Genomic DNA, 27,155 nt, shown 5'->3' on the forward strand with positions numbered 1-27,155 from the left:
AAATAAGAACTGGATCAGGTCAATAGCTCACCTAACCCAGTAATTAGCCTTTGGAAATGGAAATAGGCAATGCTAATTAGGGGCAGCATGTGAATCCATCCACTATATGCCACTTTTTCTGCTTATAATCCTCAGCAGCTAAAATTCACTGGATTGGAGATATCAGTGGACACATTTCAGGTGGTCATATCTGCTTATGAACTTCCTTTTTCCTGAAGTTGCCTATTGACCTATTGTTCAGCTGTTGCTCATGCACCCACTCACAATACAGGAGATTTCCATTCAAAAAGCCAGCTCCTTGATCAGAGTTCATCACAAAGTTACAGCTCCTTTTGTTTGTCCTTTTGTTGTGTAGCTATGGACTACTTTGGCAATAAGTATTTTTTATCTTCTCTTCTATAAACAGTTATTATAACTCTCCTAGCAAGTAATTGCACAAGGGGATGAAATTTAAGCTTCATCCTTCTCAGTAAACATCTCACAGAGCACAAATATGAATTAATTTTCTCTGCCTCCACGTGCCAGAGAATACAGATTTATCCATGAAAATTAACATAGTCTCTGTTGAAGGGGCCAGGACATCTCTTTCCTTCAAAGAAGAGCACTTAACCTTGTGGCTGGAGTCTCCTGCAGGCAGGCTGCCAATGGTAGAGGCAGGTAGGTATGCAGTTAACAACATCATTATTCTTATCCTACATAATAGTGTTAACCATGGTACTACTTGTTAAGAGGGGAAGAAGAATACCTCATTTTCTCTTTGTTGTTTGGTATCTGATCATGTCTGATCTGCTTCTGCCTCTCATGAGAAAGGAATATGCTCATGTATCTTGTACATCCCTTGGGACACAGGTAAATGTATACACAGCACCAGAAACATTAGCAGGAGGCAAGGGGGAAACCTTTACGTAAATTATAACCATCATGATGAAGAAAACTTACTTTTACAGATGGTAGTGCTGCTAGCTAGGGTTAAATTAATACTTTTACAGACAAAGAATGGATGTGACAGAAAATGCATTTATTTAAACTGCTGTACAATGGAAATCTCAATCGCTTTCAAAAGCCAGCTGAGGGAGAAGTGACTCACATAAGTTGCATACAGGAAGCCTTTTTGTAGTTTTCAGCTCTGAATTTCTTTTTCTCCGAATATAACACCACTTGTGTGAGTGCAGTTATCTGATGAGTGGTAGCAGTGTGCTTGACAGTACATAAACATGGAGAAAGACATGGTTCCTGCTCTGGGGAACTCACAATCTAAGATACGACATGGACAATACTATTCCAACACATAACAACCAACTGAAATATCAGCAATCAGGTATAAGAAGATCCACTTTAACAAGCAATTGTAATACCAAATATATATACAAAGGCTACAAGTAGGATACAGTGGTATCTTTGTTGTTCTGTATTTATATGTTCACATGTATACAGGCATGTAAGGTAGTGACGGTTTGCTTAAGAGGGAGGCTTTTCCTTTGGCAGGGCTGCTCCAGCTTGTGCTTCCTGAACAAAAATAAGGAAAAATAGGGCAGAATTTAGTACTCCTTCTGTGTCTTTACGTCTGATCACTGAACAACACAAGCTGAATTAAATTCCATGAAGCAGAGAAACTCAGATTTGGGAGAGCTAGTGTTGAAGGGCTGATAGCTTTTCTGTCCCGTTGAGGCACCGGGTTTCAGTACATATGCTGAAACCTATGGCAGTTATCTCAGAAGTAGAATTAGCTGAGAATCCTACCAGTGTTAGAAAGAACACACAATATTCTGCATCTGCTGTTGGGAGAGAGTCCCATCATCCGAGGGAAAACCTTTTGGAAATTCCAACCTGTTGTAGACAAATAGTTTCTTCCTAGTAAGTGATTGCTCAATCTTTATTTCTGTGCACAAGAGATGAGACAGTAGGAGGAAGAAGGAAAACTAAAAATTAAATTTAAAAGCACGTTCTGACAAAACTTGACCAGTGCTTCATGCTCTTATTCTGCCTCTGGGACGATCACTGTTTTGAGTTTCAAAAATCACTTTTGTCCATGTTTCTAAGCAATCAGAGTAATAGACTGTAGTGTATTATACTTCTGGTCAGGCCCTCCATCCTTCCCCTTTGTTTTGAACACGTTGACCAATTTGAGACATGAAGCCCTTAAAATTTTCAGTGAGATCAGAAAGGTAGAAGAGAAGCTGCAATGAGTCTAACAGTTAAATGTACATTTGGCCCATCAGTTGAGCAACTAGAGCATATGTATGGGTTTGATTAGTTCTTTCCATTCTTGTTTTGAAGGCATTGCATATAACAACATGCACAAAAATTTCAAGTCAATGCTTCTTTAGGAACATTTAGAAACTATGCTGGGTATCTTATACTTACCTGAAAACCTTTCAAGAGAGAATGTGTCATAAGGAAGTGTACTAAGACTCTTCTTGTTCCTCCACCTCTTCTTTTTCTTCTCCCTCTTCTTGCTTTCCTTCTTCTTCCTTTTCTTCTCCCTCTTCATGTTTTTCTTCTTCTTCCTTTTCTTCTCCCTCTTCATGTTTTTCTTCTTCCTTTTTATAGAAAACATTTGTAGTTTAGAATATAATAGGTGAAGGAAAAATAAAGAGTCTTGAAATGCTTTTGTAACTGCAAAAGTAATCTTACCAAAGCTTTAGAAAAATAGAAGAGTGATACACAGATTTTTTATTCCTAATAGTCCATGGCTCTAAGCTTTGTGGCGTTAATGGGCAAGGATAGGAATATGAGAATTCTTTTCTGAGATAGGTTAGAGCATAGTCCATAGATAAGATGTAAATAGCCATTCTGAATCAAAATGAGAAGATACAGTACATTTAAACATGGCAAAATTTAATACTTTGAATTGGAAGTTTTCTTCAAGTAAACAAGCGAGTATTCATGGCAGAGGAAAAATACTCACAAATAATAATAGAAAAAAATCATTTGGAGTCAGATAAAAAAGGCTTTATTTCTTTTTCTAATTTTTTTCTCTTTTTTCATTTCCTTTTTTTTTTTCACAAAGGAGAAAATGCACAATTTACAGGCAATAGTTCTTTCCTCCAGTCAACCAAATAAACTGCTATTTGAAAGGTAGCATTTATGTAACACAGATAGCAATCTGTGTTTATTGTCTTTTAAGAGCTAGTAAATGAAGCGTAGAAGTATAACCATGCTCTTAAAAACAACCAGAAATAGCACTGTAGGCTTCTCTACTCCTTCTCTTCCAGTAAACTCAGGCTCAGAGCAACCTCACCTTCAACGTAAACAAGTTTTATCTCAAAAAATGTCGCACTTTTACACAATATCTGAACTACAAAACTTAAAGGAATTTCATTCTGGAGCTATAAGCAAATTAGAGATTTCAAAATTAGTTTTCAGGCAGGACTGCTGGTAAGGATGTTCCATTTAAGGATGGAACTTTGCTTTTTCTCTCACAGTCCATATAGGAATCATATCCAAGTAACTGAGTCAACCTATTTAAACATGGGCTTCTGCTTTCTTCTGAGAAACAGAAGTTCTGCAGTCAGATTTCTGTTAGTGAATAGTTGTTTTTAGATGAAATTACTGCACTAAGGGATCATCCTTACAAAAAAGGGAATATAAGATAAGTCAGCTGAAGTTCTCCTTCCAACAAAATATTTTCTCTCTCAGATTCTTTCTGTAGAAGAAGTGTCCTTGGTTATCACTCTTTTTGAAACTTGGTAGAGTGAGGACTTTGAACAATGCAAGCAGCAGTATCTGGAAGAACCATATGCATTACATTAAAGACAAGGAAGGATAATGAAGTCAAACTGAAGACTGCTGGGCCCTATCAAGACAAACCAGAGAAATCTCAATTAAAAAGGAGGCAAATGCCTAACTGAGTGTGCTCCTCAAGACTGAGGACAAAAGCTTAGGAGCAATGAAGACTATCAGCCTTCCTTCCCCGACCCTCAGATTACCACTGAAAAGACCCCCAGGGGTGACTGCGTGTGCTCTAAGGGGGAGGGTCTTATGTTAATCAGTTCTAAAAACAACATTAATGAGTTTGAGAAAATATGTAGCATGTGCATGAAATTCTGGAGCAAAATGTGAGTATGTATGAGCACAACCAATAAATATAATCTACACGTGAGCCAAGGCGCATATATTGGACAGAGCCATCCCCTGTGTGCCCAGCACTGCAATAAAGGAATACCTGCTAGACACAACTCTTTGGCATGTCAGGTTAATCTCCTCGGTACCAAACTGAACCAGGAAAGCCCTCAGACAACCAACGTTGTTTAGGTAGAATCATAGAATGGCTTGAGTCAGAAGGGACCTCAAAGCTCACACAGTTCCACTCACCAGTTCAGGCTGCTAAGGGTCCCATCTAACACTGTCTTGAATTCCTCCAGGAATAGGGCACCACAGCTTCTCTGGGCAACCTGTGCCAGCACCTCACTAGCATCTCAGTGAAAAATTTCCCTGATGTCTAATCTAGATCTTCCCCCTTTCAGTTTAAAACCATTTTCCTTTGTCCTATCACTACCAGACTGTGTAAAAAGCTGATTTCCCTCCTGTTCACTTACAAACAATGAGTCACCTTATAAACAAAGGTCACAATGACATCTCCCCAGAGATGTCCCTCTCTTCTCCAAGCTAAACAAGCCCAGCTCCCTCAGCCTGTCTTCGTAGGAGAGGTGCTCCAGCCCTCAATCATCTTCATGGTCCTTCTCTAGATCCATTCCAACAACTTCAGTGTCAAATTTAAGTCAATTACAGTTTACAAAAGATATATATTTTTTTATTGCTTGTAGTAAGAGCTAATAGTGTCAGAACACTCTAGCAAGCCTTCACAGCCCTCACAAGCCTCACCAGAAGCACCAAAAGCACCAGTACTCTGCCCATGGGCTTAGGAATTCCATTTTAGCTTTCATACCAACAACCCTGGCAGCAGGCATATGTGTATGTACCCATGTATATATATATATGCCTGTTTTGCAGTTCGGAAGTGGGAAGATTAGATGTGCCCCCTGATTAATTGCAGGTTTGCAGTGGAAAATAGCCTAAAGTAATAATTAATTTTACTGAGTACAGTGAAGAAATATTGAAGGCATAAACTTGCAATGCTGTGTAAAGCAGAGAAGCATGTAAGAATTTGCACCTGGGCCTTACAAACTCTAGAAGGAAGCAAGGAAAATATACCCTTTGTAGGCTGAACTGCCTAAATCATCAGCATGGCTGTAATCAGCATAGTGTCAGTCACAGATTTTCAAAGACCTATCTCTTTTGTGAGTCCTTGGCAAATTTTATTGAAGAATCCAGGAAAGTGTATCTTTCATTGACAGCTTTTAACAATTAACTACCTATTTATGCTCTCCAAAAACATGACTATGATGTGATCAACAATTTTCTCTAGCAGAATTTAATACTGCTACATTCTGTTTCATGAATTTGCTATCTTTTGAGTGTTAGAGAGACCAAAAAGGAATTAAATGCACACAAATGAAAGATGAAAGCAAAATGTCTAAAGAATATACTATACCCCTGCCGCCGCATCTCCTTCCTTGTTTTCCTACATGAAAGAAACACACACAAAAAAAGAGATTTAAAAAATGATCAAAAAAAGAACATCAGAGGTCATACAGGGAAAGCACAGCAGAAATTAAGCACTGAATGCAGGGAAATTATGTGGAATTCAGTGGATTTACTTCAGGATAATGTCCTCCAGCTCACAAAGCACATTTGAGCTAAGCATTTACTGTGAAAAGGAAATATAAAAGCATAAAACACAGCTCTCTTTTTCTCAGTTACTTCCAATCAGATCTGCTTCATTTGCAAACAAATCATTAGAGCTTAGGTTTTGTTTGCTTTTGCCTTAGTGGGGGAGGGGTGGTGGTTAGCTGGTCTTCAAAATCAAAGTTCAATCAGAATTATGCAGTGTTCTATATGTGTTATATATCATCACTCAGAATTTGATTTGAAGTTCTACTAACTGTTGTAGGCTGGAACAGATGTCTTGGCTCAACATTACCAGGGAATATGAAATACTACAAACTGGCTTTAGACTGTAGATTGAGCCAAAGTGATGAAGAGAAGAGGGATAAAAGAGAGAAAATAAGAAGAGAAAAAACAGTGAATAGAATTTAATGTCAGATACCAAGCCAATTGTTGGAGAGAAAGACAAACTTTACACAAAAAATCAAAGAGGAAAGGCAAATTCAGCTGTAGCACACAGAAGGCATGAGCAGCTATGACATTACGTAGAATGAGTTGAGATAAGGAAGTGATCTGGAGTGCCAGGGTTTATATGTGGCCTGGGGAACTGCAGAGACAGGATACAGACTTGCATTCTAATATGATTTTTGAACATGTTGCTAAAATAATTCTGCCCTGAAGTGAGCCTGATCTGTACTGCAAACTGATTTAACTGGGACTCTTAAAATGATTCAACTCCCCCAAGCTAAAATCTAAAGTTAATATCAGACAGTAAAAATAAAGAAAAATAAGTGCATAGGAGGTCACAGTCCTTTCTTCCAAAAACTCAACAAGAAAGGGACAGACGAAGCAAGGGTAAGGGGCGCCATATCCAAGCAAAATGGTTCCTCAAACATCTCTATCACTGTGGGGATTAGGAAAGAAAAGAAGGTTAGGAGTAGGTCCTAATTATTAGGAAAAATAAATTAACAAAGTGATCGGGGAAAGAAAGAATGTGTGAAAGAAGTGATTGGGGAAGGAAGGAAAGGTTTAAAGTGAAAAAGAAATTATAATCAAGAGGAATGGAAGTGTACCTGTCCTTTGGCAACACAGACTGAGAGCTGCTCTTGTTACTGCAGAATCTGTGTAAGGGACTTTCTATTCCAGAATCTGCTCTGGGCTCTCCTGGATCCATGTCTGAATGAGGAGCCAGAGCTGCTGAACCCAGGCAGTCTGAAAACCTGCACACAGGTCTGACATGAGGTGAGTGAAGAACAATCTGTTGCAGCGTGCACTTATCTCTGCTGCTTCTAGGAGGGAGCTGCTGACCTAAGAAATTTATTTTTCAGAGGACTGGGGTCTCTCACTGGCTTTCTCAGGGTCCTACCAGCCTGAGACAAAAAGATAGAGCTTCTGGGCTCCTGTATCCCAAGGTACTGCAAGAGCAGCAGAAGCAGCATGGAACACATGCAGCCTCCACATGTACCCATGCTGGCTACTGGTTACCATTCCTGCTGCTGGGCTGGAAGAGCATGCTGAAAACACCTATTCATTATGGTCAAGCAATTGAACAAGGTGTGCTGGGCTGCAGAATGAGTGGAAGAGATGGAAATACTGAAAATATCAATATAACAAAATATAAACATTTAAGGCCTAACAGACAGCAGAGGTATTCCAATAGCAGTCTCATAAACATTAAACTTGTTTAAATTCATAAAACCCTGACTGGGTAAGAAAATGCTATTCTCTTTGTAGAGTAAAACAATGAGCTACAGACATGAAAAAAAAAAATTCTGAGGCAATATGATTGTCTCAAAGTTATCCTTCTCATCTAAACTAGTCCCCTGCATGCTCACTGTAGTGAATGAAAATATCAGAATTTCAAAAGAATGATTAATGCCATCCATACAGCAGTGATAATTACAATGATCTGTGGAAAGGCAGACAGATGCCACGTCACTGATGTGATCTGTCCTACGTGACACAGGGAGTGAGTGGGAGGCCAGGATGAAAAATGGGTTTTGTTCATCCCTGGCAGGAGCTACCTTGCTGCCTGCAGTCATGAGAACCCTCTGTGACAATGAGTGGGACAGAAACAGGAACAGTGCTGTTTCCTTCCCCTAGGAGCTGGAATACATCTGACATGATGAAGGTGGGTATCAGAGCTGCATGATTTCTGGAAGACTTTTCTCCCCACTTATGATATACCACATAAGAACATTTCAACGCAGCCAAGATTGTGCAGTTGAAAGAGTAAGATTTGGAAGACTAAGTATGTCTTGTGCCCTCATAACCAAGAGAGATCTGATCAAATGCACCATCTTGCCTGGTGTTCACACCCTATTCTACCTCCCTCCCTGTAAAATGAGAGGTCAAACATACTTTCCACTTACAGCTCCAATCTATTCTGTAAGAAATGGAGCAAGGTGCTTGTAGTATAGGAGCAGCATTGCACTATGTCATTACAAAACCTCTCATACACAGCTGCTTGACACATTTGCAAACATGTTCCAGCATTCTGTTCTCATTTGAAAAACATTACAGTAGACAATCAGCCAGAACAGCAGGTAACCTAATCCAGCCAGGGTATGCACTGCAGCATTGTGCTGGGTTTCTCTTAAGAGCTGGCATTTCTCTAAAGAGAAAAGGGTATTGATGGCATTTATGTGCTGGCTGAATTCATAGAGACATGAAAAGCACTTGGATACAGTTTGAGGAGAAATTTCAGTTCCCTCTGGAGACTCTTCTCCTCCTCACTGCCACGCAGGCAAAATTTTAAATGGGACTTCCAGTGCCTGAGACTTGGATGATGTTGTGCAAAAGGGTGCATCATTCCAGCCTAGTGGTTTTGTCACTGTTGAAAATGGGAATGGAGAAAGTACAAACAGAGACATTTCTTCAGGATAAGCACTGCACAACACAAAACAAAACAAAACCACACAAAACAAAACACAAAACAAAACAAAAGAACATTTGTTTCATTTTCTAGTGAAAGGAATGACACATTTCTTACAATTCAGCAGTATGCTGGACTTTCTGAGAAGAGACTCACCTGATTCTACAGCACCAGAACAAACCTGTTCTTAAATGCCATACTGGCAGAGTAGCAGCAAAAGCATCTGCATCTCTATCTCCAGACACCGGATCCATTTCTGCTTAGTCTCTATTGGTTCTAGAGTAATATTGCCGAGTAATATAAACATTTCACTGAGGAGGAAATGTGTACACAGCAGAATCACTGCTTTTCACTGGATTCATCTGTGCTTTCAACCACAACTTTACTGATATCAGCTATCTGCAGGAGAACGTGAGTATCATGATTTGCAGCAATTTTGCTAGAGAATTGAAGGAAACAGATGTTTTCTTTCATGAACCTTTCACAATGCAGTTTGAGATGTGCCCATGTGACTTTGATATCTTGCCATGAGGCAGGTAGAAAAGATAACAACGCTCTGCATTTCTGCTCTGCCCAGGGGTTCCTGCATGGCCTGGAGAAGACGCTGTCAGATATGACTGGCTGTGGCAGCAGTCAGTGCTGGTACATGACTACAAACATTAACAAACAGATTTACGAGCACTGCAGATGTTGGCCATCGATAGCAGCAAATTTTTCCACAGGGATGGTACTCAGATGTCCAGCTCTAAATTATCCTCCATAATGAGAGTCGGGCTCCAAATGAGCATTAAGAAAAAAAAAAAAAAAGCACACGGTCACTAGTGGCAAATGTAAAATATTAAATAAAGACAACTTATTTTATTCATGTAGAGCTGTGTTCCCTGGAGTATTATCTAGGTTTCATATCACCATGATGAAGAAAATGCATCCAAAAGACAAGCAGGGCCATTCTGCAATCAGTCTTCCCCACTCTCAGGCATAGCAGGAGGACCATGGTGTGTTTTTTCATGTGCTCAGCACAGGTAAAACCCTCAAGTCACAAAGGGAAAAAGGAAAAATTACCTGCTGATCTTCTGATGGTGGCTGAGGCTCTTCATGGGCCCCTTCATCTGCACTGTGTTCTGTGTGTGCCTCAGTTTCACCAGTAGTATCAGACTTTTCAGTCTCCTAGAAGCAAAGAGGTTATTGTTAGTCTCAGGACACACAACCAATAACTCATTTCTATACTCCTGACTTTCTTATTTGATGAGAGGCTTTTCTAATTTTTCTTTAGCACTCAAATCAGAATTTACCCCTTTGGACATTTTTCTTTGAAAGGAGCATATTGCTCTGTTGGTAAATGCAGGAAAACATGAATTCAAGTACCTCTTGCCAGATTTCCTAATTCTCTGTTGAGAGTTTAATAGAAATAGATGCTCACAGTGATGGCACATTCTGGCTTCAGGATAAGAAGCTTTTTTTCCCCAGCATGCATGCCAACTAAACTTCACTAGGAAGATACAGAAAAACAGATATAACAAAGGATTTTGTACACAGTCTCTTGACTGTGTTGAACAACACAGACTGTGTTGTTCAAAATCATCAGGTAACTATTTGCAAAGTGATCTATCTAATCTATTTATTCCACTGTGAGCACTGTGACCTAGCAGCTCATAGAAGGCTCTTCATTTGAAGTCCTGCCCAGGTTAGGTAGATGTGAAAAGTCCCACTGGATCACAACCTGTGTCAGATAAAAGGAAACTACTACGGTTTTGAATGGAATAATAGAAATAGGTTGAACAGCAATAGCATAAAGGGCAAAGTCACGCTATGTGGGACAGGTAGTTCTGGGACAGATTCTAGAAACAGATGTTTCCACTGTACTTTGGGAGCTTGTTAGCTGATGATCATCAAATGAGAAAAAGGTGGATATATTTAAATAACCAGAGAATAACTGAGCAAAGAACACGATGCAACAGCAAAAGTGCTAATAAGCACAGTTCTCAGATGTATGAGGTGAAGCTGAAGGCAAATATTAATATCATTGTGTGAAGCAAAGGAGAAACCTCCTCTGGATCACTCTCTGCCATTCCAATCATCCAGGCTCAAGAAAGAGAAATTTAGCCTGGAACAGGTGCAGAGGGGGTTAGAGGAATGTTTGAGGGAATGGAGAGCCTGTCTTATGACAAAAAAAGCTACGCTACTTTCATCTATTGAATGTAATGCAGTGAGGGGACATGATGGTGCTCTAAGAATAGATCAGAGTAAATATCAGAGAGGGATAGGATAAGGAAGATCACTGAAGTGTATGCAAAATGAGTATGAACCACCTGTAAATAAAAACTCTAACCATCGGCAGAGTGAAATTCTGGAGGAGTTTTCTAGTAGCTCAGTGGAGGCAATGGACCTAACTTACTGAAGGGAATTTGACCAATTCTGAGAAGTGTTAACCTGGACTGGTTGCCTCAGCAATAGGGAGTTGGGCTCAGAAGTCATGTCCTGTGCCATAAGAAGTCCTACACACTATAGGCAGAGCAGCACATCCCTGAATGTGAGAGGAGGTCCTCTCCATTCCTGTGACAAAGCCTTTACAACTCATCCACCTGAGTGATTCTCACACAGTTTGCTCACTCCTTTACACAGCTACATGAATGCTTTTGCCGTTGTGTGGAGGATGGCTGGGGACAGCAAGGAGCAGCAGGGAGCAGGCAGAAGGGGGATGGAGGATGGAGGAAGGACCAAAGGCTCTTTTTTTCTGGCAACACTGTCTCATTTGGAAACTACATAAAACTGTGGGCTTGCTGTATGGTGATGCTGATGGCATTGTTATTAAAAACAGATCCACAGAGACACTTTCTTGGCTTAACTTATCTTTCACTTTTTCTCACAAGGTAACAAAATATTTGAAGATTAAAATGTGTAGCAATACAGAAACATATTGGTACTCTCTTGTGCAACATTGTGTTTGTATGTTATTTCCTTAAGCAAATGAGAAACATACTTTCTTTGTAGCAAAATGGAAAGGTTAGTAGCATTCATGAGATACAAATCGATGAGAAACGTGTTTTCAGCATCTACCCTAACACTCCATTTTAAAATCCCTGCAGTCAGTATTTCTTGGCAGACACACAAAACACATAAAGCATGAAGATGGCATTCTAATTAAAATGCATCTACTGTGTATAACTATCTCAGATGAATCATATACTTCCTTAGAATGTAAGGTAAGTAGAAGTGCTGTCTGAAAGATGCGAACTCCATAATCAATCAGCTAGCACACACCTGGACACGCACAGAGTTCTCATGAATTGTGTGGAGAACCACAGTTCCACTGGGTTTTTCTGGGGATTATTTTTTTATTTGAAATACTATTTTATTTTTAATTGCTATTTTATTTGAAATTTGAAATTACTATTTGGGATACCATCATCACACTAGCTCTACAGAGCAACATCAAATTCATCTTTTAATTATTTTAAAATGAGGTCCCTTTCATGAAGATTGACTGACCAGTTACGTACCTTTAAATAAAATACATGTTCTATAAATTTGTAGTTCAAAGCTGTCTTAGTATAAGTTTTTTTTTTCAACAAAAAGGCTAAAGCCCAAATAGCTGTGGGTTTGGGGATACCAAGATAATGACATTAAGATCAGGAATACTAAGATTAAGGATTTAAGTATACACAAGATTTGAAACAAGACCCTCAGCCTAAGCAGTTTCTCTGAGTTCAAAGAGCAATTAAACACAGATAATCTTTCTGCAAGCTACCTGATCTCTGGAGTTAAGAGAAATGGAAGCAGTATTCCACTTTGGTTAATAAAGCTGTCAAAAAAAAAAAAAAAAAAAAAAAAAAAAAGAGCTTGTCCCTGAAAATATAAAGCAATTAATTGCCTGCATTGGACCTTGCTAAGATGCTCAAAGTTGTGGTAATACTGCACCCTATTCATTGTCTTAGTTTAAGTAATAGTAGGCATCTCATTGACAAAACAATTCACTTGCGTCACTTTAGGAAAACAAACAAACAAACAAACAAACAAACTCTGTAGCCACAGCTTTTAATGGGCTTCTCACAAAATAACAGTATTTCAGAGCATTTTTGACCACATTTTGAGAACAGTCTCAGGCTAAGTGTAAAAGTGAGGATGCTTTGAAAAGAAATGTATTCAGATTTAGGGGCAGCTGCGAATGACACAGCATGACTCTAGATATACAAAGTACACTGATTACAAGTTTACATCTGTACATCATTCTGTTCATGTCACTATCCAAGATTAACTAAGATCTTTCAGAATTCTATCAGTAATTAGAGCGGTCTTTTGGTCAGGCACAAATGCCAGCCTGTCATGAAAGACGTTAGGAATTTGGAATAGAAGTATTTAAGTCCATGTATTCCTTCAAGTGAGAAGGTATTTCATATCAACAGACTAAAAAAATTACTAACACAAACGTCCTGCCTGCTTTTCTCATCAGCATAGGGTGGTCAGACACAGAAACAGGTTCCTTGGGGCAGTGGTCACAGCACCAAATCTGACGGAGTTCAAGGAGTGTCTAGGCAACGTTCTCAAACATGGGGTTTGGTTTTGGGTTGTCCTGTGTGGAGCCAGGAACTGGACTTGATAATCCTTATGGGTCCCTTCCAACTCAGGATCATCTATATTTCTGTGATTCTGTGACATCAAATGCATTACTCATCACCGTTAAATGATGCTTTAGAAAATATGATAACCAGTGTGATGATGAGGCAGAAAAAAGAGGGTTGTTTGAACTAAGTCACTCTTTTGGAAGTACCAAAAATATGTGTTGATCTTTGATAGGACCACTGAGCTTTATATGGCCACATCACATCCATTATAATAATGATAATAATGTATTTAGTATATAGTAAAACAAAAGCAATCTTTTCCTGACTCTCACAATGGCCTAAGCAAATACTCAGCATTTAAAGCAGCCTTTGCAAGATGTGCAGAAGTTTTCATATGCCATTCATGCATCAAAGTACTTCACTGTACTGGAACTGGGAACACAGTGGTCAATAGTAACTTGTTGTTTGTACAGCAATGCCTTACCAAGACACTTCAGCATTGATCAGAACATTTTTGGCTGCAGGCAGAAGTAGGTGCCTATTTAAGCAGCTGCCCCCCAAATCTTTTTCTGGATTCCCTAGTTAATTTTGATGCTGATTTGCTATTTCCTACCGAAACAACTGAAGATTTCTTTTTTGAGAGGATTCTTAAAAAGTGCACAGTGACCAACTTACACCTGTGCTGCAGATCTAAGGGTCTTCTTTACATATCTATGCATTCAGAACTTCTTTTGCATTTATCTTATAGTCAATCTGGCCTTGGAGACAACTTTGATATTATTTGGACACATCAGACTCACCCTATAAGCTTCCACATTAGGCTCTGCCACCATCTGATCTCCAATACCTAGCAGTAACAGCTCAGTATAAACACTGGATAAGTGTCTGGTAATGAGTTATAGCCACCTAATGCAGAGACATATCAAGATTATAAGAAAGAGAATTTGCAAACTTGAAACAGATGTTGCACTCAGCAGGATGACATGACAATGAATTTAACTTCAACTTGTTAGGAAATTTGATTTTGTTGCAAAAGTCCCTCTGCTTGCTCTAGAAAACAGGTTCAAAACAGCCTTGGGTCAAGATGCTAGTGGGCTGTACTGTGAAACAACCACAGTCATTAAGGAGCTTTTCTACTCCTGGTGCAATAAGAGTTAAAAAATGGAAAAGGAAAGAGAACCTTCTGAGGCAACAATAGTCAATAAAGAAAATGTATCAGCTTTGTATTAAACTTTATAGTGATTGCATGAGGTAGTAACACCCATAAAGCAAATGATTAGGCTGTTTTATGATGTTTAGACACCCCACAGCTTATTTATTTTGCAAATTTTACAGTATTCCAGGAACTGATGAAGAGGAGGGAAAGGGTAGGGGAGAAGTTTAGTTCGGATGAAGGGATTAGTATGAAACTATCTTTCTCTTGTCGTCATCAACAGCTCTTCCACACCTGTCTTGTTATCCCGGATTCATGCTGCTGAAAACCATCGTCACAAATCACCCATTGTACTTTATGCTAAGGTTGAACTGACAGTCAAATGAAAGGACAGCAGAAGCAGTGCACAAGGTTATTTGTATAACAGAACGTGGACAAACTGTCACGCAGTGAAGATGCTAAGTAAGACTTCTAAAACAAACACTAAAACACTCATATATGTATTTCTCAAATTCAGAAACAGATTACGAAGGGATGTAAATAAATGTCTACCCTTTACAAAGATTTTTTAAATCAACTCTCACTTATTTCTGCTTTCTGGACTGAAACAACCCCCTTAACAACCAACGAAGCCATTAATCAGCATAAATCACACTTGTTCTCTACCAATAGCACTAATAGTTATCTGCCCAGCTGAATGCACTGACCTGTTATTTTCAACATTTAAAGCTGTCATGAATCAGAAAATGTAAGAGACTTAGCTGACATCTGGGAATGAATGAATTCTAAAGAAATGCTACTTGGCTTTACAGATCCTGTATCTAACAGAACCTTGCATGAAGGAGAAGATAATATAAGAATTGGGAAGACGGAAAAATGCAATTTTCTTTATCTCGTTGATCCACCACATATCTTTTATAATGATTATTGTAAGTAATACCTGCAGTCCTTTAAGCCTTGCATGGCTCTCTGGACGTTAATTCAATGAAATCTCAAAAAAACCTTGAGAGGTTGGCAAGTAACATTTTTTTCTCTTGGTGGAAGATGGGACAGAAAACAGAAAGTTTAAATCACTTGTTACTTATCACACAGGGTCTCAAAGACAACATTTATAGCAGCTGTGGTTCTCCCCTGGATTTCTCTTCATCTGTAGTTCTCAAAACACTTAGTGAAACTTGCTTTTCTCTCTGCTTTTACAGCAGAGGATGAACAGAGGCATCTACAATACTGTTTTTCTCAGAGTTGCTGGACAGTTGGCAGCTTAGATCAGAAAGCAGATCTCATGCTCCAGGGCAGCTCTTCATCCAGGTCATGACAATACAGAAGAGTTCTATGCCGTCACTGACTCATCACTCCTTTGATTCAATTTGTTTGTTTACTCACCCATGTTAAAGGCAGCAACATTTGATTATGATCAAATGTGGTTGTGAGATAAGAGAGTTGTAATATGCTGTAATATATCCAGTTATAGACATTTTACTATAAAAAACTCTGTTAAAGAAAGAAAGAACACATTGTAAAAGGAAGAAGAATGAGTAGACTTGCCAAAGGGAGTTGTCACTATCCTTCATCTGACATGCTGAGTCACTGCTTATCTTTGTCTCTTATTAAAATCAAATATATTACCCCCACGGAAGGACAGCAGAGCATACCTTTGTGCCTGGAGGAGGAGCAAGACCCAGGAATGAATAAATAATATTTTCTTCTTTAGCAGAGAAAAAGGATTCAAAGTCCTAAAAATGAAACAGACAAAAACAAAACAAAAATCAGAGAAAAAAGACAGGAGGAAGAGACTAGCCCAGGCAAATCTTTCTTACACTGATAAGAATGACTAAATTTGTATGAGTACCTGCATTATCTCAGGCTCAGGAAGAATAGTTGGATAAAGAGAACTTCATCCTGGCTGGCAAAATGAACAATTGGGCAAATCCCTCCAGAAGCTTACACTTTAACTGTATCTACATCAGAATCAGATGAAATTAAGCATCTCATTTTAACGTGCCTCAGCTATACATACAAAAGCAAAGCTATTCCCATTCAAATATTAAGATAAACCATGCTGTGAGTAAGAATACAAAATAGGCCCTCAAAATCCTGGGCAGCTTTGTGGAAATGAAAACAGAACACTCAATATAATAGCACAAGTTACATGATAATAAGGGAATTGTTATAAAGAAAGGCATCTAACCAGAAAACGCAGAATCTTTTCAGAGAAACTTAGCAAAAGGTTGTGTTGTTCCCTCCCATGTATATGTACAATCCCAAATGTCTTGTCCAAATGTGAACTGAACATATAAATCAGCAACATAAATGGCCATTTTCTCTTAAGAGCCAGAAACTGAAAAGTAACTGAAAAAATGGAATGTATGGCTCCTATTCTATCAACTAGAACTCACATGGTCTTTATGTTCATGCATACAACCTTTCTATTGAGTAAGAAAAATCTGCTATCACTGAATTGCTTCTGAGGAAGTCATGATTCACATCTTACACAGCAAAAAAGTTAATATGTATCTAAGAAGTCAACCACTCTGCTTATACATACTGGCCCACAATCACTCAGCAGCTCTGAAAAAGATAGGGGTCTAAACACAGGTCTGCTGAGTCCTAGATTACTGCTGTGACCACTTCATTATCCTTCCTCTCACCCCAAATAACTCCAAAAATAGAAGCCTGTAAATAAGAAGGTGCTGACTCATCCCTGAGATCTGTTTGTAAAGCTACATTAGGACCTGAGTTGTTGTTTTGGGCTGCTTTAGTATTTTCATAAATGTCTGCCAAATGGTATTCTAGGGGAAAGGCTGCAGCAAGCGATTTAGAAGCTACCCTAATATCAACAACGCTGCAATCAATGACATTTCAGTCCAGTTTGGAGAGGCAATGTAGCTTAACAGCCAAGCCAGATGACAGCCCATTTCACTGATTTATCTAAAGGACAGATTGGTTTTCACTGGAGACCCAGCAATAGGAACTGCTCAACCTGGGAGAAGCCCCAGAACACATTTCACCCTGAACAGACAGAATACCTGCTGATGTTACAGATCATTCATTCCTCAAACCATCTCTCTGCTTTTGTTTCTGTGGGATGTCCCTTCTTATCTAACCCATGTTTGCCGTGTTTAACAAAGCCACTGTTTCAAAACAGATATACTACGGTAGTTCATTCTCTTGATTTCTGTTTAAAGAGAAACCTATTGATTTCAGCTTACAGACAAAAGCAGTTCATTTTTCATTTCCTTCCTAGTTTTCTAGGCATTTGGGTGCATTTTTTTCTTAAGCAAAAGTAAAGACAAGAGCTACGGAGTGCTCAGTATATTTAGAAAGTGACATAGACACAGACATCTGTCTAGACATGAGCAAAGAAGGAGATTAAGAAAAAGATCAAATAAGAACATAATTGCCAACACTGATGGATTAGGATGGAAATTTGAAACTGGTGCAATAGCCAAGCATAGAAAACAAATCAATTTCTAATCTGCTTTCTCAAATGCCAACTAGATAGCACTACATATATTTTTTTTTTGCTGATACCTGACTAAAACTTCATTTTCTGTGTGTTGGGGTTTTTTTGTACATTTCATCTCATCTCTCTCCAGTGGTTATGGAGCAGAACATGTTTTACAAAGTCCTAGAAACACAGAACAGCTCAGGTGGGAAGAGACCTCAGGAGACCATCTAGTCCAACCTCCTACTTGAAGCAGGATCACTACTTAATTCAGACCAATAATGAATTCCTCTGTGTTTGGTGCAGCTGCAGCCTTTAAAATAGTTGGAGGTTGTCATGTTTCTACTCAAATCCCTCTTTCTTAGGGCAAGGAAGAAAATCTTTATTTTCATTTTCCCAATCCCCTGAGTGCAGGATACTGCTTATGTATATGCAAGTAGATGCATGACTGGGAACAAAACATACAGGACCATCAATGGTAAGGGAAGTGAATGAGGAATGAGGAAAGAAAAAAGAAGATAGAAAGGAGAGAAAAAAGCCTTACAAAACAAGCAAATAAGAAAAAAAAAAAAAAAAAAAAAAAAAAAAAAAGCCAAACCAACCAACTCAATGTTTTTTTAGCCCAGTGAAAAAGAACATCAAGAGGATACGACCTCTAGTTACAAATACACTGGATGAGAACTGTTTAAGCTAAAGGGTAATTCTGACATACAGTGAAATGAGTATAAACTGGCTGCATATATACAGACTACAAACACTAGGCTTCCAGATGTCATGAAGCTGAGACCCTTCAAGACTCTTATAACAAGAACAACATATTTTAAAGGGACTTTCATGACTTCAGAACACTGGAACTTCACTATCCTCCACTCTATTTTTCCTTTATGCAAAGACAAAGGAAGTGGGACTGGGGAAGAGTTAAGGTATATATATTATGTAAACTTCAAACACGGCAAAACAGTCCTGGATTTCAGAGCGTCTGTTGTGCCTGCAAAGGTTATGCAGGGAAGTAGAACACAAATCCCCAGCTCTGTATTGTAGATATACTGTGGAAGACATCAGGTCCATCTGAGGAATTTTGCAGCAGCCTGCCAGCTGCTGGCCATGCTCTCAACCATCCCATGCCATCTCACTTCATCTCCCTCTGCAGCTCCTCTAAGGTACCTTCTGCCACGGAGAAGGGTAAGAACCATGTATTGATATTTTTACCTTATTTATTTGGAAAGTGTGCTGAGATGTCATGCAAAAAATGACTCGTTGTTATGCAACCACTGGGGTCATTATATATAAGCTTTGAAGGCTGGGCACGTAAGAACTCTGGAGACTTTTAAACTAATTGTAAGTTTGATTTAGTTTTTAAATCAGTAGCTACAATTAATTTCTGAACTCTTTTCCAAACTGAGATGTTTTTGAAAGGACTTCTCTTTAACATAAATTTACTTTCAGATGCGGATTATTTGGCTTCCTGAAATGGCTTCACACGTGGAGTAAAAATGGTATATTTATCATTTACTGACAAGGCTGACTGGTTGCAGTGCTTTGCAAGGCAATTACTCTTCAGTTCACTAGATAACCTCTCTAGAGAATCTCAGAAATATTTATGGCAACAGTGGCTGCCACAAAATCCAGGGTAAGATATATCGAGTGATACTTTATATTGGTACAGATTAGATGTTTAAATGTCCATGAAATCTAACCTACCAAGTTATCTTTCAAGATACCTGTGAGAAAATGAGGAAACAATTGTACTCATTACTCAAACTACCAACTTTTTTTTTCTCAGAGTACTTCAGTTAATTCTGAAAACATTATGACATGCAAATCCCTTCTCTCCCAAAGCAACCTTTACAGTAGTTCACACTGGATTTGTTGAGTAATATAAAACTGGACACACTATGTGAGCTGCGTTTCAAAGTACTTTGCAAGTTCACTTCAGAGATCGTATCAGAGTACTTTACAGCTTGTATTTCCATACATACTATAAGCAAAAAAACTGTCTCTGGTTTCTCCTTTGAATCTCAATCCTAATATTTATGTTATAAAAGTATTATATCACCAGTTTGAACTTTCTCAAAAGAAATAACCTGTTACAAACACATGTGAAGATGTGTTACCATTTCTGTTATGAAGAGTTGGGATTTATTGAATAAGTAATTTAATTTCAATAACTCAAATCACACATAAGAACCATTCCAGTTAAATATATTTCCTGTAACAAAGTGGAAAAGAAAGATGCCTGTTCACAGCCCCGGTATCTCAGACATCTGCTTGACTTCCTAGCAGTGCAGGGAACCAACATACAACGCACAAAATTAACTGAAAGTTCAAGAATTGAAGTTCCAAACAGCTACCAAGTAGGTCAATATTGTTAAACCACATCACTGCGCACTCACTACTCCAAGAGCAGTTGAGCTGTTTTCATAGTCTACATTTGGTTATCCTGTGATATTGTGTGAAGACGCCATAGTATCACCTAGCCAGTACTGATTTCGGTCTTCAGGAGCTGAAGAATTTAGGCAGTGAGCCAACAGCAGGCTAAAGTGTGAGTGAGCTACACAGCAGGAGATAGGAAAATGTGAAAGGAAAAACATGGAGCTCCTCACAGGCGGCAAACTCCATGCATAGGCATAGGTCTGCAGGGGATAATCAATTTAGCCTGATAAGTAGAGTTTCTCTAATCACTTTTCCAACTGTTTTTTTTTTTCTCTTAAAAAAAAAAATAATCTTATATTTAATTTTCTTTCCGTGCCTAAAAGCTTTTTCTATGAAAAAGGTCCTTGAAAGTGAATCTCTAATTGTCTTAAGGAGTTTGTTTGGGGACACTCCTTACTAATGAAAAAGTGTCACTTTCTGTCAAAGAAGACTGTCCAAAGGCATTAGGTTTTCAAATAACTTCTTACCCCACAGTACCGCTCCTCATTGAAGATCTGTGGAGGAAGAGGAATTCCATTTTGAGGCTTTTTTTCTCCAGGAACATTCTCTCTCATCCATTTCCTGTTGTCCTCATCACCTGCTATGTCCATTTGCTGAAAGTCAATCTTGTTGGCCTCTAAAAAGCCCACTACCTCTTGCTGTTTCTTTTTGATCTGGTTAGGAAAGAGGAAAAACAAAAATGCTTTTTAAAATTGAAATTTGTTTACAGAAAGCAATTACTATTACAAGTAGAGCTGATGCAAGTATGTCAAGTTGGATCCACTGTTCCTGTGCCCCCACCAAACCTTCTGAAGATGAGATTTAACACTTCTCAGCACCCAGTCCACTACTGTTACTTTTCTCTCCCCCAGCTTCCTTTTCCCCTCCACCTTAGAAAAGAAAGCTCCTACTCTGTTTCCAGATCCGTGAATGCTATGTGCAAACAGCTAAACTAATCCTACCTACGTATGTAGATATGTACATATTCTCCTCAGTATACAAGACCTTCCCTTTTTCTGCTCTTTACATATGACATTTTGATTTCAGAGCTGTATGTTTTTCAGTTTCTGTTCTTAAATTCTATGCATGATTAAAGTAAGTGAAAATCAAGTACAGTTCAATTTTTATGCTTGAATATTTCCCACATGATAAACAACGTTTCAGCACGGCCATAGAAAACATGACATACAAATAAAGCATGTTATACAAATCTTAGAATTCAACTGTGGCCCTTATTCCTTTGAATATAGTGTTGTAGTACTGTATAGACCTAGGATCAAGACATCAAGCCTATAGCTTATCCTTTTAGCTTAAAGATGCAATAATAATCATTATACTTCTCTACTAAAGGGCTGCTGCTCCTAAGCAACATTTAAACAACTTTCCAGTTTTGCCTATTTACAACATTTCCAGACTTGTAAGGCCAAATTGTTTTGTCCTGCAAGAACTACAGTATTTGAAGCAAGTGCTGTTTGGACTGATGTGTCCAAATTCCCTCACGCTGCTCTTTGGTCACACACAACTATATTACTGCCTAGCACAATCCTGCTCCAGAGATGACTCTCCTTCCAGTTCTGTTCCTCCATGAAGCAACTTAATGTGACATAAAGATGACAGTAGCTAGAATGACTTAGCCAAGTAAGTTTTACATATAAGCCATTATATGATTTGAAACCAGATCTTCCACAAATCAGAAATCTGAGCACTTGAATTTAAAGTGACACCAACCTAGTGTAAATCAATTTGCGACAGGCAATAAGATGAGAAATACCCATGGGTTATGTATTTCTATAATCTAATAAACCTGAAAAGATGAAGTAGTCTGCAAGCCTATTCTATTGGTGGAGTGAATTCTTATTACTAAGCATACAATTTATTTTTCTTAAGTAAGGATATATTCTACCTATACAGTTACATTTTGCTTATAAGAAATAAAAATATATAGCATTTTATGCATGTTAATCTAGCAGCAGAGGTTTATGGTGAGCTTGCAAAAGCAAATAACTTTGAATGCAAACACTGCTGTAACGTGTTTACAAGCCACAAGGCTGACAGTTCTCAACGGTGCTCATTTACATTCTTATTTTCAATTGTTAATTAGAGGTTATTTTCTTAATGGCCATTTAGCTGCATGGTTATTTGCTAAGCACACCCAGATGGTACAAAGGATTGCCTGAGGTACACATGCACACTTCATTGGAGGAGGTGGCATTATTATGTTTGTATAAAGGGTTAATAACATCTGCATGAGCCAGTACTAAGAGTTCTACCACTTGCTCTAAAAGTCAGTGCATTCAAATGCTGTCAGCTGCAATTTCAGCATCAGTTTGTTCCTCGGAGCACTGAAGGCGATACGGCTCCCGGAATAGCAAGAGCCACATAGATAATGCCACTAAGGAGATAAAGAGAACAGAACTACTGAGTCTGTTCTCCCCTGCATATGGCTGCAGCTATAACTTTTAGAAAAAACACTGGATAAACAATTTTTTCTTCAGTTTGAAGTTCATAATACACAGGAGGATCAGACAGTGCCAGAAAAAAAAAAATGTTGAGGATAAATAAAGCTATATGTAATTATGCCTGGATAAGGATAAAGCAAGATGTTTTTCATGATGACAATAATAATAAACTATGCAGGAGGCGATACTTGAGACTTAGAATGACTAGGACTTAGGCAGAACAGAAGATTTGATGCCTGAGACACACATGAAGTATGAAACCATAAGGCGAGCCTCAGCCACGGTCAGCACCAGTAGCTGGGCAACCGTAAGAACGTCTCTAGCAAACAGCACTCGGGGAAATCTTCCAGTTCACAACAACACAGAGGACACACAAAGGTTTTCCCAGAATGGATGAGATTGCAGGAACTTGTTGTGCTCTCACTTGTGTCTGATGGCATGGGAAGAATTCAGATTACTCAGCCATAGATTCCCTGGAAGTGGTGGTGAGCAAGATATCATTTCATCAATGCCATTTTCCCTTTCAACAAAGCTTAAGTTCCACTGTGCCTTGCTGACAGTCCCTCAAATTAAGAAAGAACACTTTTAAATAAATATCATCTAGCTAGAGTGTAAGAGCTACAGATCACAGTAGATTCACCTGATGCACAACTGAATGCTATCTATATTCTTGAAATCCAAAGCATTTCCAGCTGCCTGCGGTAGAAGCAAATGGTGTCTAGTCGACAACTTACTGCAGTGGGAACATCATCGTCAGCAGGCAAGGCTGCTGCAGCTCTCTGTTCTAACTGAGACACAATCTGTTGATCGATATTTATTACATTCTAACTCACTATCAAGTTATTCTATCAAGTATTAGTCTTATTAGTCTACATCTTGCTTGGTCTTTCTGATGTGATTGAGTTACTTTACAACTGAGACCTGCAGATTTGAAAGCGAGTAAGCTAAAAGAAACAGAAACACTGGAAAAAAGTGGTTTCAGAAGTGCCCTAACCATAAGAACTAAGAAGCAAGACTTTAGAAGACCTCTGAGTAAGACCTCATGATACACTTGGATTTTGCAGGAATTTACCCACTTCTAGACACTTCTGTGGCAAGAAACAAAATTATTTTAGCACTGAATGCTTCTTACAAGCCAATCATTTAGTACTTTTTTTATGCTGTATCTCCACTTCTGCTTGCCTTCATGCATAGTTCAGCATCAGCTATGTTTGGCACAGAAAGATCATTAAGCTAAAGTTATTTAAAACAAATTTCTGAATCACTGAAGGGAAAAATACAAACCAATCTGCCCTAGACCTACACTGAATTATATTACTCAAGTATCTGATCCAGAGCACCAGAATGCTGCTGGGTTCATTGCATTCACTTTTAAAAAGTACTTCTTCACACAAGAACAAGTTGCAATTAGCAATGTAAATTAGCAATGTAATTGTGTAGCACATAAAATAGGAATTATTTTAATTCTTCACTAATGATACTCTGCTGACCTACAAGAGGACTGGTCAGGACCGTCATATTTTGAAATTCAGAATGAACAACATGCATGATGGAGACCAGACACACTGAAGATAGATCATCAGTGCTACTAGGGCAATTTAGACTTCCAATTTAAAAATGAATTTAGGGATGAAATTCATTCTTCCAACAGATACTCTGGTTTCTCTTCAGATCATATAAATCTTTTGCCTTTTACTAAAAATTTCCATGGAGAGGAATAGCAGAAGTTGTACAAAGCTGATACAAAATTCATAATATAATACTATACTGGAGTTTATGTTAGCTCCTTGAATGAGTTTTACTTAATACATATATCAAAACTTATCAAAAGTTCACTGAAAAAATACCTTCTATCTATTTTAATCAGTAAATGTGGAAAACTTCTCCAGCTGAACATTGTGTTTACTTGGAATTAAAGTTATGCACCAGTAATCCAAACACATGCTGCTTTCTGAGATTGCTACAGCTATTCATACAACCCACACACTAGCAAAAAGGAAATACAGAGGCATATTGCCTGGCAGAGATGCCATACTCTTCCTTTCAATATGTCTGGGATCTCACTGACAGCTTTTGAAGGCTGCTACCATATAGTGGAGAATGGCATTAATAAGTTTAAAGCCAACTGCAGTTCACTGGCATCAGTTGTCTTTCTCAGAAGAAAAAACTGACAGCAGCACTGCTTAACAGTACAAAACGGTGGGATAAAGTTTTCATGTTGCCCTGTGTTCAGTGTAGCATACGCATACACCTCTTCATTGCAGTCCAACAGGAAAGGAGGTAGTTATTGCTGAAAGCTGGGAGAGAGATGCAATAAATGTGTATAGTAAAGGAAAGATTTGGGTTCAGATAGAACTAAGTATATGATATGTTTAGTTTTAATTGCTTAAGCGACCTTCTGAATGTCAACATTTAATTCAAATACTCCATTGCTAAACTACAACCCCAAACCTGTAGCTGGAATGGCAACAATCCATGCCAGAGTCGCACATTTATCTCAAAGGAGGACGAAGGTAATGGCCACAGCACACACAGAGGATGTCTGCAGTGGGATTTTGGTCATGGTCACACCTTTTCTGCAGAACAGATGACTGGTAAAGTGGGCAGGTAAGGCTCTTGTTAGGTCAATCAAAGCAGACCAAAACAGGAGATCAAACAGGAGTGAAAAGACTGCCAATGCACACTTCATGGCAATTTACAACACTGTTTAAGAAGTCACTGTTAGATTACAAATTAACAAACCTGCAGTTACCAACCTCCTCCTCTTTCTAAGTCTTGCATATAAGGTTTCTTATTTAGAAAGGAATACTAAAGTGTCAAAAGTAAATTCAGAGAGTCAAGCTAACAGACGGGCGGGGGGAAAAAAAAAAGCTGATGAGAAAGCTGCAAAATTTCCTTTTGGAAGTTTGAATTCTAGCAAATATCTCCCTGTTCATTTTCTAGAGATGATGGCTATATGATCGGGGCATTTTTTAAAGCTTTTAAACTCTGGAAGCTTCTTAAAGACATGAGGCTAGTGTCAGGGAGACAGAGATGTAGTTACAGATATGTGCTAGCACCAGCCAAATTGTTTAGCCATGTCACTGGGAGTGAGTGACTGCCAAAGGAAAGCTGCAATCTGAGATGATATGGGAACTGGATATAAAAGGAAACAGTCCTTTCCCGGTTCCCACCTCCCACAGTCTTCCAACCTCTCTACTATTCACATGCCCTTTCCTTCAGCTAATACATTATGCTGACAGCTACAGCAGTAGATCTCAATTCTAAGAATCAACAGTACCCCATTTTAAGAGGTACTTAAAAACAACAACAACAAAAAAATAAATTAAAAAAAGAAAAAAAGAGAGGATGGAGAAAACATTCTTTCTGCAAAACTTTATTCAGCTCACTTTGACTCCAGGCTCTTTATCAGACACAGATCCCACTCAGCAGGAGCAGCGTCCTGAAGTTTCCTTTAAAATTAAATACATTAATTTATACTATAAACAACCTACCCTAGTATTTGTGCAAATACAATATCCACTTTTTCCTTCTTCAATTAAGATATTTTGCATACACTTCTTCAAACAGAAATAAATCTACTAACTGACAGATAATTTATATGGAAATGTTATTTCTATAGTAAAGTCTAACATGCAAACAAGTTTGCATTAACATCCATTTTCTACATCTTGAGTTGCTTTCAAAAATAAAGCGGTCAATACAGATGAGAACAAAATCAGTGTTTTCCCCTTGCATGCAAACTCAGGCTGTTCTGGGATCTTCCAGGCTGATTTACCAGCTTCATCCCAGCAGAAAGAGGCGTATGTTAAATGAGACACCTACCGCTGTAGACCCCGAAGATGTGGCTACAAAGACTTTGATCACCATTTTGATAGTGATGACAATGAATCAGCAGAGCAAGCCTGCTATCCACAAGTCAACAAAGTCCCGAGAGGAATCCCAGCCTTCAGCAGGACCTGGATCATAAATGGGTGCTCCTCACAGCAATCCACCCGCTTTAGCTCCCTCTCTCTTCAGGGTCCCGGGTTTTCCCACTCCATTGGCTCCTAGGTATTTTGGGATGAGAGGCCAGTGTGAGGATTGGGTAGTAAGCGGAGCCACAGCAAGGGGTTTGCACCTGCCCCTGGCCTTATCGAATTAGATTGACAGGATGGCAGTCCATAAAAGGCAAAGGAGAGTCCTGCACCAATGAGTCAAGGCTGGAGAAATGTTCAGGAGAGGGGGAAGGGACAAGGGACAGGGATCAGGCAACACAGCGCAGGGGAAGATCACAGAGCTGTAGGGTAATGTTTAAAGTTGTGTTGGTGCGGTCTCAGTCATCTCAAGTATAAAAGGCTTGTACTCTATCCCTGATCAGAAAAAGGACATTTTTTCACATTATAAAAGGGAGGGGCAACATAAGTTCAAAAGTAATTATAGCAGAGATCAGAGATTTCTCACTGAAACAAGGCTCTGTTACAAATACTTGCAGCAGAAAAAAACTCAGATCATGATCCAAACTGTAGGGCTAAGGCACTTCTCTGAAACGACTATGTCAGTCCATTTCCTGATACTAGGAGGATGATTGGACCAATTGCAT

At 38.7% G+C, this 27,155-nt stretch overlaps 1 protein-coding gene and 1 non-coding gene across 2 annotated transcripts; one reads left to right on the top strand and one right to left on the bottom strand.

Moving 5' to 3' along the window:
* Nucleotides 1-997: 997 nt before the first annotated feature.
* LOC122178128 (SH3 domain-binding glutamic acid-rich-like protein) lies at nucleotides 998-26,647 on the bottom strand. Its single transcript, XM_042868100.1, has 7 exons — nucleotides 26,399-26,647; nucleotides 20,603-20,788; nucleotides 15,910-15,990; nucleotides 9,605-9,709; nucleotides 5,495-5,524; nucleotides 2,365-2,507; nucleotides 998-1,506 (listed from the first exon to the last, which is right to left on the bottom strand). Exons 1-6 carry the CDS (start codon nucleotides 26,441-26,443, stop codon nucleotides 2,406-2,408), a joined length of 549 nt encoding a protein of 182 aa, XP_042724034.1. The 5' UTR covers nucleotides 26,444-26,647; the 3' UTR covers nucleotides 998-1,506; nucleotides 2,365-2,405.
* On the top strand, nucleotides 24,225-24,350 carry LOC122178450. Its single transcript, XR_006178340.1, has one exon. It is a non-coding gene; the product is annotated as a U5 spliceosomal RNA (small nuclear RNA).
* Nucleotides 26,648-27,155: the final 508 nt, after the last annotated feature.

This window comes from Lagopus leucura, unplaced genomic scaffold, assembly GCF_019238085.1.
Source record: "Lagopus leucura isolate 7727_CA_CO unplaced genomic scaffold, USGS_WTPT01 Super-Scaffold_100001, whole genome shotgun sequence".
In the NCBI taxonomy this organism is placed as follows: domain Eukaryota; kingdom Metazoa; phylum Chordata; class Aves; order Galliformes; family Phasianidae; genus Lagopus; species Lagopus leucura.